At 47.7% G+C, this 18,360-nt stretch overlaps 1 protein-coding gene across 1 annotated transcript in view; it reads left to right on the plus strand.

Moving 5' to 3' along the window:
- Positions 1-17,474, plus strand: part of LOC118787723 (thrombospondin type-1 domain-containing protein 4-like) — a 34,220-nt gene extending 16,746 nt beyond the window's left edge. Inside the window, exons 7-17 of the mRNA XM_036543357.1 lie at positions 10,161-10,365; positions 12,717-12,892; positions 13,213-13,366; positions 13,510-13,707; positions 13,861-13,990; positions 14,270-14,474; positions 14,709-14,882; positions 15,006-15,179; positions 15,661-15,840; positions 16,284-16,428; positions 17,305-17,474. Coding sequence (XP_036399250.1) covers positions 10,161-10,365; positions 12,717-12,892; positions 13,213-13,366; positions 13,510-13,707; positions 13,861-13,990; positions 14,270-14,474; positions 14,709-14,882; positions 15,006-15,179; positions 15,661-15,840; positions 16,284-16,428; positions 17,305-17,447 — 1,884 coding nt within the window. The 3' untranslated portion in view covers positions 17,448-17,474. The remainder of the gene's footprint in view (positions 1-10,160; positions 10,366-12,716; positions 12,893-13,212; positions 13,367-13,509; positions 13,708-13,860; positions 13,991-14,269; positions 14,475-14,708; positions 14,883-15,005; positions 15,180-15,660; positions 15,841-16,283; positions 16,429-17,304) is intronic.
- The last annotated feature ends 886 nt before the right edge of the window (positions 17,475-18,360 follow it).

Genomic DNA, 18,360 nt, shown 5'->3' on the forward strand with positions numbered 1-18,360 from the left:
ACCTGGATGCTGTGTCAGATCAAATACAGCGTTTTAGGGAGGAAGCTTTGCATATTACACCGTACCTTCCTGACATGGTTTTTCAACTAAGCAAAAGTAGAAAATCATGCGGCCGCTCCAGCTACGTGAATGGAAAATTGTCTGTGGAGAAATCCGGCCACAATACCCAGATGCATTCAGTGTGGTTGTACAACTTTATGTGAAATCAGAATTTGAGTGTAATCCCACGAAGAGGACTCTGTACCTCATTGTGTCCTGATGAAGCAGGGATTAAAGCTGTGGAAACAACAGAGCCGCTGCTGCAAAAACATGTGAGTTCAAGGCTTTTGGCTCAAAGCCCCTCTTCCAGCTTCCGCAATTAAGTGCTTTAATATGTTTGATGGAATGCACTGTGTATGAAAGTGATATAGAATCAGCGTCTCGCACAGCAGTTAATCTGGTTTTGCAAAAAAAAAAAAAAAGAAAAAAGATTTAACCCCAAGAGTTTTGGCACAAGTGTGAGCTCAGATGCCACGGAAGCCGTGTGCGCCTATCGGTGGTGTTCATAAAGTCGGTTACATTTGCCACGCTTTTGAAACAGTGCATATTCTTTGTTTGATCTGTGGAGTTGTGCCTCAGGAGCAGTTCTGAACAAGCAGTTTTGGTGGAGCTGTTCCAGCACCTGCCCCTCGCTGACTGTGCATGTTTGAGCGTCGGTGCAGTAGCTGATGTTCGGGGGAGTTTGTGGTTCCTCTCCAGCTTAACTCCCAGCCCCCCCCCCCCCCCCCCCCAACCTCCCACCCCCCTTTCCCCCCTCTCGCTGTCTCTCTTCCTCACTCCCCTCTTTTTCCCCTGTCTAAAATGCATAAGCACCCCCCTCACACACACACACACACACACACTCACACACCCCTTCCTCCCCTAGCTCAGTTTACAAGTCTCTGCTCAAAACCCAGTGATGTAGTGGTGTAGGCCTTTTCTGCGGTGAAGAGGCAAGGAGACAGAGAGAGAGAGGGAGAGTGAGAGAGAGAGAGAGAGAGAGAGAGAAAGAAAGACATACCGGACTTGTTTCAATGTGTGACTGAACGCTGGGCGCCATTCCTTGGCCGCGTGGGAGAATGCTGTCTGCTCTCGTCCTCCTCGTGTTTGTCTGCCTCCAAACCCGTGTTCTGGGGAAGCCCTGGTCACAGGTCAGCAGAACCTCCTCTTTATTTCTCTAGCTTTGGATGTGAGAATCCTAACATGCGTGTGATGGGAGTACGCATCTGATCACTGTGCTTTTCGGTCGACCGCTGTGACGAGAGAGAGTTCGATCTGCGTGGTCACCGAAAGTTTTATATGGAGTGCCTGTCGTGTTATTGTGAATAACAGAAGTAAGTTGAGACATACTGTAAATTGTATGAGATACACATCAGAAATTAAGCCTCTGCTGTAAGGGCTGGAGTTTTCCGATGTCTGAAATGGACCTGATTTTGATGATGTGCAGATGTAAATTTGTTTCCCAGACTACAGTGGTTCTCCACTTTCAATCTCCTCATATGTTTCCTCTTCTAGAAGCTCCTTATTTATGTCCCCGCGAGCTGTTTTCCTCTCCCAGCTGCTGTTCCGTCTTTCTGCCATATATCTTCCTATGCATTTATACCTTCTCTCTGTAGTTTACTGCCTTGCCAGCCTGACATTCCTCTGTGTGTAAGAAACCTTCCTGTGCACAAATGTCCTACTGGACCACTGTAGATATTAAGCTGAATCCTTAGGGAAACTGGCGTGCATCATAGCATGTTTGTAAGGGTGCACAGGGCAGGAATAAGGGGCTGTCCTAACAGTGGCTGTGGAAGTAGGCAGACAACAGCAGTGCGAAATGGGTCAGCTTGGCGGGCATCAGTTGAACTCAGTGTGTTTACACAAAGAGCAGTGATCCCCTGGCCGTACTTCAGGCTTAACGAACGCGATCGCCGCGCTTTCCGAGAGCAAGCGCCGCGTGTCCCGCAGTGGCACAACGCGGGCGTACACCTGCAGCATCACAGCAACCTTTATTTGCATATAAACTGTCTGACTCACCCCTCAGCGATCACTTTACGCTGTCCGCTCCTCACAAAATGAGATTACTTGCCTCGGTCTTCCTTTTCAGATACTATACAGCACCTCGCAGTTTTGATTTATTTTCGGTTTTCACCTCAGGTTCCCAGTGAGCGCTTTTCGAAGGTGTCAGATTTCTCTTGATGTTTGAAAAAACGCTCGTCATTCTTTTACTGCTCTAGAAACAACACTGTTCCTGCTATTTCAGAGCGGTTTACAAGCCCTGTGTGTTTATAGTGCAGCAGTGCTGTCTGCCCCAGGCGCTGAGTTCAGTGTGTGGTATACACAGTTGGCCTCTTTATTGTTAGCTTAAGGGTCCTCGCTCGTGGCTGTCTCAGTAGAGGCAGTTCTCTTTACAGTCCTGATTTACACTCCTCTCAGTAGGACAAGTCTTCTGGCTTAGTTTGCATGGTTCATCTCAGCACATGTTGTAACATATTTTGGGAAATTTGGGAAATATGTTTTCAATGTCGGTCAGTCATACCTGTATATCTCTCAAAGAAAAGGAAGCACACCTGCTTCTGTAAGTGGCCACATGCTGGGCTCATTTTATTGGTTGTCCTCACAGCATGCACATGCATTTTTTATCTGAGCACTGTGTTGGAAAAGTGTTTGTAGTCTGTAGGAGAAGTCAGTGAATCCCTGGACAATGAAGTAAATTCTTCATTGTTTCAGACACTGGCCTGAGTCAAGAGCTTGCATGATGTTGTCAGTGTTAATAATATTTGTCCCTATGATAGTAATAGCCACAGGTCACTTTTTCAATCTCCTTTCATTTCTCTGTGCTTTGAAAAATATATGCAGTCTTATGAAATGAGTGCATATATAAGCTACAAGTGGAGCTTGTACTGGTTCCACCATACATTGTACAGAAAAATCCTCAATACAGTTTCATACCCCTGTTAACTTAATGGACACCAGCCCTATTGATTTAAATGGTGTTATACATCAAGTGTATCAATTCTATGCCCATTAGCTGTTACCTGAGCATAGATCCATTCAGGGCACTGTAAGGGATGGGATAATTTAATGCAAATCAATTCTAAACTGTACCCACTGTGGCACATTACAGAGCTGAAGAGAAGGCTGTTTGCAAGAACAGCAGAATGTGAAAAAGCCGGTGTTGCGGGCTGACCTTAATTAACTGCAGTTATTATTAGAAGCCTTGCAGCGCTATGTTATAGCATGTGCGATACACATGGAAGCACCCGAGGCACCACATGTAGAACACGTGGACCAGATTACAGAGTGGACAGTGACTACGCAAACTGTGTGTCAGAGTCAGTGTCAGAGCACATTGCACAGCATGGCCTTTCACCACACCAGTGTCCACTGTTTCCTCTATTATCTATTTTAAATATATGTAATTTGATTTAAAACAAATATATATGTGCGCAGAAATGTACGCCATGTTTGAACTGCTGACCAGTTACTATACCTCAAGAATGATTGATGACAGTGAAATGCTCAAGACATCCGGATGTTGATTGTACAGTTTCATCATAAAAACAAAATTTGTGCAATAAAGCTTACTGACATGGCCAATACCCTGCAGCCAGAGACTTTTGCATAACGTGTTGAAATGGAGCTGGCACGCGGTAGCTTGGGCAGCCTCGCTGAGGACCGGGGTGAGACCCGAAAATTCAGATCCCTGGCGTGATGTGGCCCCTCCGCCACGCCCACGGGGCGCTGCACGGTAGCGGGAGGAGAGCCCGGGAGTGTTGATGGAAGCGAGGTGGAGGGAATGCCTGGGACATAGCTGAGGTTTTGCTGCCAGCCCATGCCGCACCGCTCCCTCACTTCCTCCCCGAAGAAGCCTCTCCGTTTGAGAGGCTCCGCCGCTCCAGTTCGATCCGAGCGGGGCTGTGCCCGGGCGGCGGGAGCCAACTGGACCGCACCCAGCCTGCAGACGGAAGCCCGGCCAATGGGACGCAGTCCAATCGGCACAAGCGTTTGCAATCGATGGTTGTGCGCTGCCAGTGTGTGGATCTGGAGGCTGCTCTTGCTTCTACAACTGTGTCTTTGGCTTTCGTTTGAAATGTGGGCTTTGTCTGCGATTACGGCTTTCTGTTGTGCATGTTGCAGGATTCGTGTAGTAATGCGGGCCAGTTACAGTGGCGCACGTCTCAAGAATCAGAGTGCTGTAACTCAGAGTAGATGCTGGAAAGGGGTCCAGTTGCGTCAGCTGCACTCACATCGTAACTGACAAAATCATCATTGCTCTTTAATACGCAAGATCTGGTCTCGTCTCTCGTCAAGAGGATTTCAGATGTGTTCCAGATTGAAATATATCTGTAAGATTCGTGTTTTGTTAAAGAGCCCTCTGATACCTTTTCTGTAAAGCTTGCTATCATTTTATATCTTTATACTTGTAGCTGCGCCTGGTCTTTGGGATTCTCTAGTTTTCAGTAATATCATTTCCAGCCTGTAGCCACATCACTGTAAGGCCATCTTCATAGTAAATTACTGGCTGGGACGATCTTGTCACTGCATTCTCAGGTTTGAAGTCCAGCAATGTAAATATTGCATTTCCAGATGACCTGGCGTATCACCGCAAGCCGAGTCTTGATAACAGAGGTGCGTGGCGTTCCAGAGATTCCCTTGTGGGAGGGCTGATGTGGTTCCCATAGGCTGGAGGCACAGACACCCCCCTGTCCTTCCATGGCGATAAATACAAGTCTGGGGGATCTGCCAGTTTCATCGCAAAGTGCATTTTTATTGGAAAAATTTTAAGGTTGTGATGGTTTTGATACAGAGCATCGCATATCGAAGCTCAGCTGGTAGACAAACAGTTGAAATTGAACTGCCAGGAGAACGGACCTACAGCAGGGACTCAGCCGAATCGTTTGTCACGGAATGTTCTCGTTCGGATGGATGTCTCCACCCGCCAGGGCAGCGTGCCCAGCGGAGTGTTGTCTGGGAGCTCCTGGTTACAGGAGGCAGGGCCGAGGCAGCCTGGATCCCACAGCGATAGGAATGATAATATGCAATGTGTCGCCACTCTGGCACCTTTCTCTAGGAATCCACCCAGAGACAACAGCTGCATGCGCCGGGACTAATTTGAAGCCCCAATCATTAAACTCCACCCTATAATCTATCTCTACCCGCTGACGTCAGGGACACCTTTCCCTCCATGCAGTCCCGCTTCGCGCAGAGGGCTGTTATGACTGAGGTGGATATACGGGGAGCGAATTGCATTTGCACGCTTTTTGAAACGCTTTAACGATGTGTATAATGTCGCCGTTCTGAATTTCTGCACCCACCACACTTATTGTTTTGCCGCACCTCAGTGTTCATCGGCCCATATCGAAGAGATGAACTTGTGTAGCATGTGCAAGAGGTCTCCAACATTCCTCTTAATTTAACCATGAAGTCACCACTCATTTTAACACGCGGCCCTTGCTTGCGTTCCTGTGGGATCACCTCAAACTGTGTTTTTCTGCGCGTACTGTAACTCTCGCCAAGCATGTGTGAAAAAGATTAAGTCATATTTTCTGGAGTGACTTGTAACTGTTTTTCTTGAACATATATGTTAATGTTTATACTACTGTACAGAATGGCTGCTTATAGCATCTCCTTCCTTCCTATTCCATATATAAAAATTTCTTTAGTCTTGTTAAGAAATGGAAGCTCACCTCAGGGATTCTGGCTGGTAATTTATCAACTTGACCTCCCTTGAACCCAACCATCCCCTAGGGGGCAGTATATCTTTCTTTTGTCAGTGGTGCCTTAATTACCAGACAGTTATTACTGCAGCCAGGGAGCGTATTATTGCTGTTAGATTATCTGAAATATATCCTTATCTGGATGGGATAGATGGAACTCAGAAGGTAGACAGAACAGACTACTCTCTTAAATAAAATGGGTAAGTGGCACGACTGATATTGTCTAAAACTGTGAAAAGTCTTATAGACAGACAGTCCTCGAAATTTACGGGTGGAAATATTGATAGCTTGAGTTACTGGCCCTCCTCAGCTTCCATCAAAATCAGGAAACCAAAATGGCAAAACAGGATTCTGGCTCAGCATTTGTAAGCATGAAGTGAACAAGTCTGAGATAAACCTTAATGCAAAATTGGTAGCTCAGGTCCTTTGGAAACTCCACCCCCATTATTAAGTCCAAAAATCATACTGTGTGTTTAATGTCTGCCCCTCGGAGGGAGACCCCAGCTTAGGTGAGACAGTATGTGAGAGTTCAGGGACCAGTGGAGGTTTGTTTCGGAACAGCCCCTCAGGAGGGCCCTTGAATCGGTGTAGTAGAGCGTATGAGAATGCTGTTGGCTGCTGTTGCCGGCTCTGAATAATCAAACCTGCAGAGGCATGTGGTAATTATTGTCTGTGTGCTTTGGTGAGGACTGTTATTTAAACAGGTCACCAGCCTCACTGGTTTAGGAGGGTAATGGATACCCCTTAATAAAGCTCAAGCAATTAAGGGCACCCAAACTCAGCCTTTTTCTGCATTCCAGCTTCGTGACCAGCTGCCCTCGTGGAACACTTTCTGCGGAAATTGAGAGATGGTGACTGGTGTGCCCAGTCGTGAACTGCAGAGCATTTTTGTATCACACCAATACAACACACAGAATAGGTCCAGTGGGTTATCAATAGACTTATGGAGGGAAAATGTCTTTGACGGTTAGTCATACATGGAGAGACTCATGTTTGTGTTATAAACTACTGTACTAGGAAAAGTGTAAGAACGATATTAATAAGGGACTAATATCATTTTCTTTTCCTCAGCGAACTTTGGGGAAACTCCCCATACCACCCTGACAGATATAAGAGTTTCCAGATGAAGGTGGACTTCTGTGGATATTTAAGTCCCATTACAGTCTTACTGAAAGGGGAAGAAACATGGTGCCAAGCAGCATAAAACTGACTACAGAGAGCGGGGCAAATTTGAGTTGGTGAGAAAGAAGAAATTATGTGGTCTGCAGACCAACTGAAGAATTTAATGCCGAGGATGCTTTGAAAGCAAACTTGACTTCTCACAGAATTAGATTTCCCTTCAAAGCATGGAAACATCAGCCAGTGCTGTTTTAGGGGGAGCTCTACAGATATCTAAACCTGATTGGTTCCTGAAAGCATTTGTGTTTGACAGTGAGTGTGTCCTGTTGTGGGTGGGTCTGGGTTCGGAAGACGGTGGCAGAGGACTGTATCAGGGTCCGATGAGCAATCTGTGTACACTCGGGGGAGACAGGCAGGCTCTGTAGAATTTATACAGATGATAGCAGGTGAGGATTTGCAAAACATGGCTGGCGTATCAACAATAACCTATGAAATTGTCAAATCAACCTGGAGATATCACAGCTTGCGGGCAAAATACTCTAAAATGCCTTCATCTGAGGCCTTGGCTACGCTTTACTTTAGTTCTGTCAGGTAGGACCATACCAGTGGATTTGCAGTCACCTGATATGACACGTTTACATAATTCAGGACAGTGGTAATAAATTATGAGTCATTTCATTTATATATTAATAGACAGTGATTCAGATCTTTACCCCCTCCGGGCAGCTGCCACAGATAACCCCTCAGTTTCTTCAGCACCGATGGGAAATGCTACATTTTTCTTCTTAGCGGGTAGAAACAAGCCTTTGAAGTGATCTCTGTGATAATGCCCTGGTGAGAGGGCTTCCTCTGTTCAAGAAAAGTTTAAAAGTTTTAAAGGGAGGAATTAACATGTAAGGCAGCTAATTGGTGTGACCCTATAACCCCTCCCCCTCTCCACCCACCCCCACCCCCTGACCCAGCGTTAGCTAGGCCCTAGCTTTTTCAACTCCCACTGTGCCAAGATGGAAGAGGGTCAAAGAAGGCTGTTGCCGGTGAATACGCTGGTTCTATAAACCTCCTGAGCACGACCTGACCTCTCAACTCAATAGAAGTCACATGTTTTGTCTGCTTGTTTGAATCCCATTGACCCAACAGTGGGCCAAAGGGGTAAGGCATAAATTCATTGCTTTTGTTCTGCGGGTGAAAGTGCTTCAGATGGCTCATTCATAGCTGTCTGGCAGGCATGCAAAGGAGAGAGGATGGAGGGGTCACTGTATCCCATGGGTGAGACCTGATTACAATACTGTATGTTTCTTACGCAGTTTGTCTGGAGTTCATTATGGGTCAGGCCCACCTTTCATTGCTTCATTTGTCTTATGCTGTTTATTTTTCTACCTTTTTATGGATTTTGGATGGATGGATTATGGATGGATTTTTTTCCTTAACATGGCAGCACCAACACCAGAACCTGAATACCCAGTAGCCAACAGAACAAAGTTTACAAGCGAGAATGGGAGCCCGTAGAGGTTGCGGTCTCGACTCCTCAGTTGTCTGCTCGTGACCCCGCTGTCATTCACACTGGGCACACGAGAGGGGAACGCCAGGCAACCCAAACAGTCCCGCCCCGAGTCACTGTAGGACAGCCACTGCAGTCGCAGCCATCCTCCTTGTTAATGGGGCGCTTTCTGGGCATCTGTGATTTAATGCCTCTGAAATGCGAAAGATGAGAAGTTAGATATGGAGACAGGGGGTAATCTGGTTTTCATTGCACACATGCTTTCCCTCTCAACTCACTGCGGATAAACAAGGAACAGCCTCGTGGTGTTTGCTGTGTAACTTTGGCCCCGATGCTGTGCTCGGCGTTGGTGAGGGCTCGCACCCGCGCTGAAAGGCTCCACGTCCCTGCGGTTATTTCTTTCCTCTGTAAGTCGAGGTGATCTCTCCATGTGCTGAGCTGCAGCTGTGTACGCTGCTCTCCATAGGGTCAGCCTGAGCCAAGCCCTAGGCTTCCAACTCCACTTTCTGACCCCAAACACAGCTAAGACCCATGAGTTCTGGGAATATTACGCAAAAATCTAAGATAAAACCCTTTTAATTACTGTTTTAAGGTCATATGGATGTCACTTTTAATCATTTTTAAAATATTGTTTGGTTTTAGACCACAAACAAAATCCGTTTGTTTGCAGCAGAGAAAAAAAATGTCTACTTTGAGAAGCAGGATGTTCATAATTCCTCAGCAGGGATTACTGGGATATCATTTGTGACGCTGGAATGTCTAGTAATGAGATGGATGAATGGGAATGCAGCATTCATGGTGACAGCATAACTCCTCAGAGAGAGACAATGTGACAGGCAATTTGCCAATATCTGCTTCAGTGTCATTAATTATCCTGGGCTTGCATCCCCCCGCTGAACTTTTCTGCAGTCATACTCCTCGTCCCCTGACCCTCCTGTTGGCCAATCACAAATTCATTTGCACACAGAGGTTTTGCTGGTCTCATGCATGCCGGCGTTTCTACTGTCTGTGAAATGGGAGTACGGTGTCCTGCTGGGATCGGTTGCAGTTTCTCCAGCACCTGTTTGCAAAAACAGGTTTTTATAGGAACATTTGTCTTAATTTATGGACTGCTGATTTCAATGTCCTCTGCTTAACAATCCACCCTCTCCGAGATTTATGGCTTTTTCATCCTCTGCCAGTTCCCGAGAAACAAACACTCTGGAGGACTGCCACCAGACATTTTGGGCACTGTCCTAAGATAAACTCAGGAATAGTTTTTCGAAAGAAACAAGCTTGATGGGTTGCAACACTTGTATTGTTTAGGAAAGGGGAAGGGTGGGGGTCAGTATGTCTATAGGAATTGATGTATTTGTGTGACAAAATCTGAAGGTGAAAGTCTCTCAAATAATTTTGGAATAGAGGTAGGAGAAGCAGTGCTTATGGCACTTTTGTGGTGAGCAGTTGAGTAGTAAGTAGCTCTGCTGTAAAGAATGGAAAAAAAACATACAAAAATGTAGTAAGTATTGTAATAAGTCAAGAAATATATTGCCCAGCCCAAGAATGTATTGCAAATACATTTAAAATGTATTCATGCAATGCAGTAATATATTGCAATTATACCAAAATGGCAATAATTTATATATTTTCAATATAGTGATTGAGCTAGAATATAACAGTCCACCATTTTTTTGTATGTTTTGTATGGAAAGCAACTGGATCAAACCATATTAAGCTCATTATTAAAGTAGGTAATAGCTGTAACAGTAGCACTACTATAATACTTGTCTGTTGCTCTCCTGGTTCCTGCCTGTGACCTGTCTGTCCCTGCTGTGCTTTAACAGACTCTGGGCTGTGATGAGTACCTGGGCTCAGGTAAAGTGTTGGACAAGTGTGGAGTGTGTGGCGGGGACAACTCAACCTGCAGGGTGGTCTCCGGGATCTTCAAGCACCCCCTGACGAAGGTGGGTTACCACAAGATTGTGGAGATCCCCGAAGGGGCCACCAAGATCAACGTCACCGAGATGATCAAGAGCCGAAATTATCTGGGTGAGTAGCGCAGCACCCCTACCCCTCCTTTACACTGCGAAGACCCATCGAGCCAGTGGGAACGGGCGCTGTTTAAGAAAAACTAGATAACACAAGAGACGATTTCCATATTGCATTTACTTTAATGGGTTTTAGTGCCACTTTATTAGGGTTTTGCAACTGGCATATTAAAGACTTTTACGTCAGAGAGCCGGCTCTTTTTGTCATCACTGCATTTCTGCAAGTCATCCCCGTGCGTCAGGGAACATCTGCTCATAAAAGCGATTGGATTTGTTTAATTAAGAATCGCTGCTGAAACTCAAGTGGGACCCTTTTTTTCCCCCGGACCGGAATTTTCCAGTGTGCCTATTGTGAGCAGCCACACAGGGAGCTGGCAGCTTTGCTTATTAAAATTCCTTTTTGAAGTCCCTTAAAACAAAGGATCACCGTCCTCGAAGTAATATAAGAGTGTGACAAAGATGCGGGTTATTGCGCGAGTGACTCGGTTTTCTGGGGAACGGGTTTTAATTGGAGCCGTGCCGCACAGCACGGGAGTGTATCTGAAAGAGGGAGGGGCGCGACTCCACTTCCCCTTTGCCTCCTACCTCTGGGACAGTGTATAAACAAGCTTTCATTAAAGTACCTCTCCCCTTCCTTGTCCCCATCCTTTTTAATTAAGGTGAGGAATTTCGCCGCTCCCAAGACCTCAGCCCCGGTGGATAGGAAGGCACCCTTCAAGTCCAATTACCGCGGTGCAAAATATACGCTGCTTTTTCTAGCGCAATTGGGCTTTGGATAATACTTCTGCAGTGACTAAAGGGGACGGACGTTCGTGAACAGTAACCCCTTTCAGTGCCTGTACTGTATGCCGGCACTTGTTAGATTTGCACAGTTGAACAGTCAGGGAGGTCAGAGGTCACGGAGCCAGCTCACTGTAAATGCAACAAAAACATCACGCGGCATAAGGAGAAGCGATGTGACTGACGGGCGCCGTGACCCTGTGAGAGGCCGCGGCTCGTGCTAATCCCAACAAAGGTGCAGCGGACGCCTGCCAGACGGGTGAAGGTCCGAGGGCCAAGCCCCTGTTTCAGGCCACACGCCTCATACCGAATCTCTTGCTATGAGGTACTGCTTTAAGCGATAGGTATCTCCTATAGAACAACACTGGGTGGTTTATTCACAGCATCACTCTTGCTTTCCTCTGAACTAGAATCCAGTATGGGATTCCATTATCCAGCATTGGCCCACAAGCATTTTTAGAGAGAATATGTCAAATGTATGTAAAATACAACATACAGTTTAGCCAAATGAAGAGGGAGGTAGTCAAAGTGGACATTAGACAAGTGAAAGCTGCCTTAATACTTATCCTGTCCAGAAAGAAGTGCTTTTACCCAACCAGAAAGAAATTCAACACTACAACCAACTTGCTGTGAAGTCACATGCTATGCTAATGCTAAAAAAATGCTAAAAACCTCAGCTGTACAGTACTGTGTGGCTTTCAGGGAATACTGTCCTATATGAGGCCGTGTGGCTGGAAGTGGGAGGACAGCACTGTATTGAATGTGTGTTCAGCAGATGAGCAGTAGCACACAAGTTAGGGAAAAAATAGAGCTCATGCTGTTTCTCTTCTCCAGGGTAATGATGATTATTTTTATTTTTAGCATTACTTATTTAATTCAGTAGCTGAGGCTGTTCAGTTAATTTGCGATTACACCTTAAGCGAGAGCCTTCAGCTGTATCTTTCCATTTAGTCATTTCAGGGCTATTTTGGGTAAACATTTGATATGGTAGCTGGGAGCTGGGGGCTACACTTGCTGAGTAGTTGAGTAAGGTAAATTTGCTGCTATTGACTTACGGTAACTCACTGTAATTTCCTTGGAATGTCTTCCATTTCTGATGTTTAATTGATTTTGTTCAGAGATATGCTCAAATTTACAAGTAGACTACTACAAGTAGTAGTCAAATAGATTGAAGAGGTAGTATTCAGTGAAGGAGAAAGCTGATAGGATGGTTTTATGACAGTGTGTTGGGTAATGCTCAGTAAACAGGAAGGTTGAAAAGTAATAGTCTGCGGTGAACATTAGAACCAGTCTACTGGTTTTCCTTGCATTTGTCTTGGAAATTCAGTTTCCACCTTCCCAATGACATTGACAGTTCATTTGTGTTAAATTGATGGATTTGCTGTCTTTTGATGTGGTATCCATTTCAGTGAACGTGGTTGGAAAATGTACGCCATTGATCCACTGAGGAAGCAGTGTTTACATGTGTAACAGTGTGCACCTGCTCATCATGAATCAAATGCCATCTTGCTACCCACCAGTATGTATGAAGATCATTCATATAGTACCATTTAACTGTGTCTTCTCTCGCAGCTTTGCGCAGTCGATCGGGACGCTCCATCATCAATGGAAACTGGGCCATCGACCGGCCAGGGAAGTACGAGGGGGTGGGCACCATGTTCACCTACCGCCGGCCCAATGAGATCACCAACACTGCGGGGGAGTCCTTCCTGGCCGAGGGGCCCACCAACGAGATCCTGGATGTCTATGTGAGTAGCCAATCCCAGCGCACATGTTGCCACTGAGCACTAGGCAAAGCTATACTTCAATTAGTGCCATTCGCCTGTGTTAATGAACATTTAAATAGACAAGTTGCACACAGGTTTTAATGTAGAAGTCTCAAAATCCCAACACATATGATTACTCACTGTATGTTTTTCACGTCCGACAGTATTATATTTCTGTTTATTGAAATTTTGAAGCTCTCCGCAGTGTTTGGATCTCACTGGTTTTTGTTGTGCCCCACTACATTAAGGACAGCATTATGTGTTCTTTATCTGTGAGTACATAACCACTGCTCTGCTTTCAGATGATCTATCAGCAGCCTAATCCTGGAGTGCAGTACGAGTACATTCTCCCCATCGAAAACCCAGCCGCTCCACAGTTCCCAACCAGTCCGCAGTACCCAAACAATCCGCAGTACCCAAACAATCCGCAGCTCCCTCCCGACACCAGGCCCAGCGGTGAGTCTCCGGCCCCTCCCACCCTGGACATGACAAAGCCACGCTCAGCCAGAGCACACTGCAAGGCAAGGGCCATGACACAGAGCACACAGCGAAGACCTCAGTGTCACCCGCTGACTGACACTTTGCCTTCCTTCCTCCAGGGAACACTCTGAATGGCCAGGGTGGGTATGTTCATCCCAGCAACCCAAGCCAGGAAGGGTACGACCACACCGGCAGGGACAGGTACCCTTCCCAGATCCCCGACAACCAGGTGCCAGCGGCCCAGCCGCCCAGGCGACAGCGGGAGCACAACTGGAAACCCGTGGGCAGCACGGACTGCAGCGCCTCCTGTGGCCGAGGCAAGAACTTCCCTCTCTTCTGACCGCCTGAGGCAGTTTGCATTCTCCGCATGTCAGTAGTTTATTTCTGAAATGAAATGCTCTGCAGAGGACCACACCTTGTTTCAGCGGAGGCTCGCATGACAGTGCTGCTCTCTCCCGTGCCGCCTGCAGGTACCAGGCACACAGTGTTCCGCTGCGTCCACAGGGTCACCCACGAACAGGTGACAGACAGCCTGTGTGACGGTGCCACCAGGCCAAACCCACAGGAGGAGCCCTGCAATGTACAGCCCTGCCCTGCTTTGTAAGAACCCCCTGTGCATGCTTCGTGTGGCATTGTGGGTAGGAAACCAGAGTTATAACAAAATTATTGCAGGTTTAGATCTCAGCTCTGCCACTACTGTTACCCGGGAGAAAGGCACATATCTTGAATAGTTTGAATTAATACCCAGCTATTAAAATGGTTCAATATACCATTTGCCTTTAAAAAGTGTTTCCGCCAAGCCAATAACTGCAATGTTTAAAACCCATTCGTTATGTACGTGTCCGCTGTCCGTTCTAACGGGACTACTTCCCCCTCCAGCTGGGACATCGGCGAGTGGTCCGAGTGCAGCAAGACCTGTGGCCTGGGCATGCAGCACCGGCAGGTGCTATGCAGGCAGGTGTACGCCAACCGCACCCTGAACGTGCAGACCAGCCGCTGCCAGCACCTGGAGCGGCCCGAGACCACCAGCACCTGCCAGCTGAAGATCTGCAGCGAGTGGCAGATCCGCACCGAGTGGAGCACCGTGAGTGACAGCTGTCAGTCAGGGCGCTGCCGCTCTGTCTGCCCCGGGCCTCTGCTCAGTTTGACGCCGCAACAGCGGTGACACGCTTTCCCTATATCACAGGAAGCAGTGTTTAAATAAGCGTGCTTCTGTTATGTGGAGCTTGGGCATGGTTGTCTACGCGCAGCTTGTTGTATGTTAAGGTTTGTACGTAGAGAACGTTGGGGGAGGTGCTCAGAGCCCGTGTTTCCCCAGTGCTCGGTGCCCTGTGGCGTGGGGCAGAAGTCTCGGGAGGTGCGCTGTGTCAGCAACGTGGGCGACTTCGTGGCGGACGAGGAGTGCAACATGAAACTGCGGCCCAACGATGTGGAGAACTGCGACATGGGCCCCTGTGCCAAGAGCTGGTTCTTCACAGAGTGGAGCAGCCAGGTGGGGACCAGGCAACGCTGATGTCGCAGCCGGGGGCTTCATTTAAAATAGTACCCGCAGTGGGCTGTTTCAGGGCTTGCTTTTACAAATTAGTGTGCGCATGTGTGTCTGCGTCTCTTGCAGTGCTCCGCTGAGTGCGGATTGGGGGTGCGGACCCGGAATGTTCTGTGTCTGACCAATCACGTCAGCAGCCTGCCCCTGGAGGGCTGCGGGTCAGAGCGCCCTCCGACGACCCAGGCGTGTAACAACGGCCCCTGTGACAGTCACATAGAGTGGTACACTGGACCGTGGAGTCAGGTGAGGCATGCGGTTTTACCACCTCTCTCCTCCACTTTAGGTCCGTTTCCTTTCAGTCATCTAAACATAATTTCATTTTTACGCTGACTCAACACTGTAGCAGCAGCTGAATAGCGTATAGCGAGCTGAATAGTGAGTAGCGTTAAGACACTGTAGCGAAGGGCGAGAGCAGTCGCCTGAGTCGTAGACCCGGGTTCGAGGTCAGGTGGGGTGACTGCTCTCACCCTTCGCTACAGACACCAATGTCTTGACTCACCAGCATCATGACTCTACTCCAGAATCTTGGAAGCGTAAGCTCTCTGAGCTGAAAGCACAATCTTTTCTGGTGAATTCCAGTGGCCCCAGCAGCGGGTGTGGTCTCAAACAGTGGGTGTGGTCTGAGGTGTGTGATGCTTGGTGATTGACTCAGACAATAGGGCTACCCTCAAGTATACACTGGCCCGGGTGACGTGTCCTAACGGGCGTGACTGCTTTCCCCCAGTGCTCTGCGGAGTGCGGCCCGGGCAGCCAGCAGAGGGAGGTGGTGTGCCTGATGAAGTCAGACGAGGGCTTCAGCGTGCTGCCACCCTACGAGTGCTCCTCCCTGGACCGGCCCCTGAGCCAGCAGAGCTGCCAGCTCAAGGCCTGCGGGGCCAAGTGGTACCACACAGACTGGAGCGCTGTGAGTACACCATTACCCACAGTCCTTCACTGCTGTTCATGCACTTACAATGGGCTCACACTCCCTGTGTGTGGTATCTAGAGAATCTACAAACATCATGCAGTACATCTATCAACTCCACTTTCTTTACACACTTATTTCTTCACAAATAAATAACCATTTCTCACATAACTGATTGCAGCACATGTGTTGCTGATTCACTTAGGTAGCAGGTGTGGTATCAGATGTGTGATGTGTGCAGTAGCTCACATAGTGAGAGTGTCCTCTGTATCTGTATATATGATGGTGTCCTACACAGTGAGGCATAGGCAGTCAGCGCTACAGTATACATGAGGACACAGTCACTAACTGAGCGAGGCTTGCTGTGTTGGTTTTGCCTGTGTTTTGACTGTGCACATTTTAAGCCTTGGAGATGAAATCTGACTCGCCCGTTCCCCTTGCAGTGCTCAAAGACATGCGAGGGGGGGTTCCGGGTGCGAGAGGTGCGCTGTCTCTCAGACGACATGCTGTCCAGCGAGGAATGCGAGGCGCAGCTGCGGCCGGAGGAGCGGGAGCCCTGCAACCCCGAGCCGTGTGTGCCGCAGATAGGTGAGCTACTGCAGCACAGCACCCCCCTGTGGGGGGAGGAATCTACTGCTGGCAGACAAATACTGTACCACACTGTAGCTCAGGGTGAAAATACACTATTGTCTTTAAGTAGACACTCTTATGCAGAGCATGGAGATTTACATAGGTAACAACTCATTTATACAGCTGGATATTTACTGAAGCAATTGTGGATTAAGTACCTTGCCCAATGGTATAGTAGCAGCACTGTGACGGAGTGCCGTCACTATGGTTGAGTATGCGCTCTGACTGCCATACCAACGAGCCTGGCTCTTTGGCGTCGCGGTCAAAGTCACATGTTTGGTACCCCGTAGACCCGGGTTCAAGGCCGGGCGGGGTGACTGCTCTCGCCCTTCGCTACAAGCACCCCAACTGGGAGTTGAACCAGCAACCTCTTGGTTACAAGCCCTCCTCTTTACCACCACGCCACATTGTTTGCTGCCAGAGACATGATGACAGTCTGTGCCTCAGCTGAACTTGCCGTTTCTCTGACGACAGAAACATGTTTAATTAAGTGCGTTTCACGGTCACAACTCAACCATGACCTGAGGCTCATTTTGAGATCGTTCCCAACTTCCCAACCACTGCACAGACACGTACAGACCATGCGCTACACACATGCACATATGTAAGAGCTATTTCAGTGTCACTGATAGTCTGCAGCTGCACTACTTTTTCCCTCAAAAGACCATGACAAAATAACTGCAGGCTTTACAGAAGTTTTAATTAATTATTGCCTTGCAAATGCATATATATATATATATATATATATATCAGTCCGGACGCTTGAAACGGGGGACCGTGTTTCCGCGAGGCAAAGCTGTGCTGTGACGCGCCGCGTTCTGTGTTTTTCTGCAGACGAGAACTGCCGGGACAAATACTTCAACTGCAACGTGGTGGTGCAGGCCCGCCTGTGCGTCTACAACTACTACAAGGCGGCGTGCTGTGCGTCCTGCACGCGCGTGGCCCAGCGGCAGCCGGCCTACCGTGGGCGCAGATAACCCCCTCTCCTGCGCCCTCCCCCCCCCTCCTCCACCCAGCAGGGGGCGCTGCTCAGTCTCCAGAGCCGGCCTCCCCGAGTGGCCCACCCCAGTCCCATCACACTGACTGAGAGGACGGCTGGTAGGCGCGGGGAAGGACCCGGCTGTGGATGGACGCCGTCAGCACGTTGCAGTGCATCATGAAAAAAAAAAAAAAAAAAAACAGATCGATGCTTCTTTTGGTTTGAGAAGTGTAGGCCACCGAAAAAAAGCCAGAATGGGGGGAGAGTCTGAGAGCAAAGGACAGTGTGGCACACACCTCCACTGAAGGCTCCAAACACTGTGATAGGTGCGGATGGAGCTCTCCGATTGGACAAGAAGGAACCCCCCCCCAAAAGGACTTCTAAACTAACTTCTGGATTTTGATCGGGAACCTGAAGAGAAATTTGATTCACTTATATATCATTTCTGGGATAGCAGGCTGTGCCCATTATCCTGTCCTTCTGAATACAAGAGCAGCTGTGAAAGGACTCTGACTCACTTCCATAATGGTGCTTCATGCAAATCTGCGCTCATTTCTCTGAGATTTTGGGAGCCGTGGACAACGTGGTGCATTATTTCAGAATTTCACTGGGAAGAGTGTGTGAGGTTCTGACCGCGGGACTGCATTATTGTTTTTAACATGCATAATGTATATAGATGTATACTTTTTTTTATCCTGCATCACTTTATAAAATACCCATATTTATAATGAAATGGTGAATTATTATATTAAATATGGTCTGCTTTGTTTTGCCATTGTTATTGAAATTGATCAGTTTTCTAACATATTATGTATTCAGATTTCACTTCTAATTACTCAGTACTTTGGCTATCCAAAGGTGCTACAGATAATGATATTTACATTTTGTCAGAGGGAGAAAGAAATTTTCCT

The sequence above is a fragment of the Megalops cyprinoides genome, chromosome 13 (assembly GCF_013368585.1).
Source record: "Megalops cyprinoides isolate fMegCyp1 chromosome 13, fMegCyp1.pri, whole genome shotgun sequence".
NCBI classification, from domain to species: domain Eukaryota; kingdom Metazoa; phylum Chordata; class Actinopteri; order Elopiformes; family Megalopidae; genus Megalops; species Megalops cyprinoides.